The sequence below is a fragment of the Eimeria tenella genome, genomic scaffold (genome assembly GCF_000499545.2).
Source record: "Eimeria tenella Houghton genomic scaffold, Eth_scaff61, whole genome shotgun sequence".
Taxonomy (NCBI): Eukaryota; Apicomplexa; class Conoidasida; order Eucoccidiorida; family Eimeriidae; genus Eimeria; species Eimeria tenella.
In genome coordinates this window covers 103,366-106,557 of record NW_013543425.1, presented here as the reverse complement: position 1 = coordinate 106,557, position 3,192 = coordinate 103,366, and the positions used below count along the sequence as shown (strand labels likewise).

Sequence of the window (3,192 nt, the reverse complement as noted above, 5' to 3'; positions counted from 1 at the left end):
GCAGCTAGCCAGCAGCTAGCCAGCAGCTAGCCAGCAGCTAGCCAGCGGCGCTGACCATCTCGGTGCCCGGGGGCAGCAGCACGGCGGCGGGGACGTGCGCCGTGCGGAGAAAGAGCTGCGGGCGGTAGGCCGAGAAGAAGGGTTTGCTGCGGCCGCCCTCTTCGCCGCGCAGCACCAGCAGTTCGCTTTTGAAGCGCATGCAGCCCCGCAGCCCGCCGCCGCTCAGCACCATCCCCCGCCGCAGCTCTTCGCGCCGCGCGCCCTTCACCAGCACGCCCACCTGCGTCGCGCCGCACTGGGCACTTTCCGGGCCTTTCCGGGACTCTTAAGGGCTTTTAGGGACTTTTCGGGACTTTTTGGGACTCTTAAGGGCTTTTAGGGACTTTTAGGGACTTTTTGGGACTTTTTGGGACTTTTTGGGACTTTTTGGGACTTTTAGGGACTCTTAAGGGCTTTTAGGGACTTTTCGGGACTTTTTGGGACTCTTAAGGGCTTTTAGGGACTTTTAGGGGTTTTGAGGGGTTTGGGGATGCAGTTCTGTTTAGGGAGAGTTTAAGGGAGTTTCAGGGAGTTCGGGCGGAGGGACAGAGCTAGCTGGCTAGCTAGCTGGCTAGCTAGCTGGCTAGCTAGCTAGCTAGCTAGCTATGGCTATCTAGGCGTCTATCGGTCGAGTCGAGCCCCCCCCAGCTAGCTGTCCACCCATGCGCCCAGCCAGCCAGCCAGCTAGCCAGCTAGCCAGCTAGCTGGCTAGCTGGCTGGCTGGCTGGGCGGAGCCAGCTAGCCAGCTAGCCAGCTGGCTAGCTAGCTAGCCAGCCAGCGCGCGCACCTGGTCGCCGGCAATGGCCTCGGAGAGGGTCTTGCGGAAGGTCTCGAGGGCCCCCACGACGAGCTTCTGGCCGCGGGGGGCCCCCAGGCCGACGAGCTCGAGGCTCATCCCCGGGCGCAGAGTGCCCTGCTCCAGCCGCCCGGTGACCACCGTGCCCTTGCCTGCATGCGCCAGTGGACCACTGGACCACTGCGCCTCCGCGGCTCGTTCGGCGGGCCTCGTGGCCCTTTCGAGGGGCACAATGTGGGGATTTGGAGGGGCACAATGTGGGGATTTGGAGGGGCATTATGGGCCCTTTCGAGGGGCATTATGGGCCCTTTAGAGGGGCATTATGGGCCCTTTAGAGGGGCATTATGGGCCCTTTGGAGGGGCATAATGTGGGGATTTGGAGGGGCATTATGGGCCCTTTGGAGGGGCACTACGTGGGCCCTTTGGAGGGGCATAATGTGGGCCCTTTGGAGGGGCCCGGGGGCGTTTGAAGAGGACCAGTGGACCATTTGAAGGGACCAGTGGACCATTTGAAAGGGGACAGTGGTGTGTTTGAGGTTGGGGGAGGTGTGGGGTGGGGAGTTGGGATCGTGGGATCGTGTTCGTTGAGGTGGTTTGAAGTGTTGAGTGGAGTTGTTTTGGAGCCTTATTTAGAGAGAATGGACGAGCTGAAGAAGTGACCAGTGGTCCACTGGGACTTGGAGTTGGGATCGTGGGATCGTGGGGAGGTTTTGGCAGAGACCAGTGGATCACTCCGCGGCAAAGAAGGAAAAGAAAGGATTATTTGGAGAAGACGGAGGGACACAAAAGGGGAAATGAAATCAAATGGACCACTGGTCACCTTCAAAGAAAATGAAGTTAAATAGACCACTGGTCACCTTCAAAGAAGAAGGAAAAGGGGAGTGGAGATGCGAAGGAGATTGGGAAACAAAAAGGGATCAAGTGGAGATTGAAAGAAGAAAAGAAAATAATTAAAAAGCGATAAAAAGAGAATTAAAAGGAGAAAAAAGAGAACTTAAAAGGAGATAAAAAGAGAACTTAAAGGGGATAAAAAGAGAATTAAAAGGAGATAAAAAGAGAATTTAAGAGGGGATAAAAAGAGAATTGAAAGGGGGTAAAAAGAGAATCAAGAGGGGACAAAAAAGGGACCTGAAGGAGACAAAAAAGAGACTTGGAAGAAACAAAAAGGGACAAAAAAGACAAAAAAGAGATATAAAAGAGATATAAAAGAGCCATGAAAGAGGCAAGAAAGCGGTAAAATAAGATAAAAAAGGGATTAGATTTAAAAAAATTTAAAAAAAATTAAAAAACGATTAAAAAAGGATTGAAAAAAGATTAAGAAAAGATTGAAAAGATCAAAAAGATTAAAAGTGAAGAGAGACCTGGAATGGAGAGGACCTGGTCGATGGGCAAAATGACCGGGAGGGAACATTTCCGTTCGGGCTCAGGAATGTACTCATCACAAGCCTGAACAAACAAACAAGTAATAAATAAATAAGTACTAAATAATAAAAAACAATGAATAGCAAATAAACAAATAAATAATTAACAAGTAAATAATAAATAAATAATAAGTGGGAAGGCGAAAGAAAGAGACTGCAGAAAAATCGGCGCCAGATAGGAGCAGCAGCAGCAGCAGCAGGAAACGCACGTGGGCGAAAACAGCAGCAAACAGCGCAGCAGAAAGCGGCGAAGCCGGGGACGGCGCTGCAGCAGCAGCAGTAGCAGCAGCAGCAGCAGCAGCAGCAAAAGGAGAAAAGAAGGAAAAGCAAAAGTAAATGGAAAACGGACATCCAAAAGCTTCTTCACCGCAGGCACTCCGTACTCCCCAGGGTCTCCTTCGAGGGCCTTCAGCGCAGAGCCCCTTATGAAGGGAGTCTTCTCCCCCTCGTACCCGTACAGCGACAGCAGCTCCCGCACCTGCGCAGCAGCAGCAGCAGCAGCAGCAGCAGCAGCAGCAGCAGCAGATGAGCAGCAGGGGAGGAGCGCTTCGCTTCGCGAGCGGCAGCAACGCCACGCAGCGCAGCGCAGCAGAGGGATGAGGAGAAGCAGCAAGGACCGCGCAGCAGCAGCAGGAGCAGCAGCAGGAGCAGCAGCAGGAGAGCGGCAGCCCTTGCGCTGGCTGCTTGTTGAACTCGAGTTCGCACCTCGAGCTCCACAAGCTCGACGAGCTCCAAGTCCTCGACCACATCCATTTTGTTCAAAAACACCACCAGCCGGGGCACCCCCACCTGCACGCCAGCAGCAGCAGCAGCAGCAGCAGCGCAGCGCAGCGAGGATAGGCAGGGCTGCCCAGGCCCCCCGCCGGTCTGGGCGGGCGTGCGCCCGGCCCGCAGCAAGGGCCCGCGCACCCCGCGCACCCCCAGCAGCAGCAGCAC

At 54.6% G+C, this 3,192-nt stretch overlaps 1 protein-coding gene across 1 annotated transcript in view; it reads right to left on the bottom strand.

Annotated features, from left to right (window-relative positions):
• ETH_00018510 (translation elongation factor Tu) overlaps positions 1–3,192 on the bottom strand; it is a gene marked incomplete at both ends in the record, with an annotated part of 4,480 nt that overhangs the window by 483 nt on the left and 805 nt on the right. Inside the window, 5 exons of the mRNA XM_013377740.1 lie at positions 56–280; positions 827–987; positions 2,197–2,281; positions 2,606–2,734; positions 2,962–3,045. Coding sequence (XP_013233194.1) covers positions 56–280; positions 827–987; positions 2,197–2,281; positions 2,606–2,734; positions 2,962–3,045 — 684 coding nt within the window. The remainder of the gene's footprint in view (positions 1–55; positions 281–826; positions 988–2,196; positions 2,282–2,605; positions 2,735–2,961; positions 3,046–3,192) is intronic.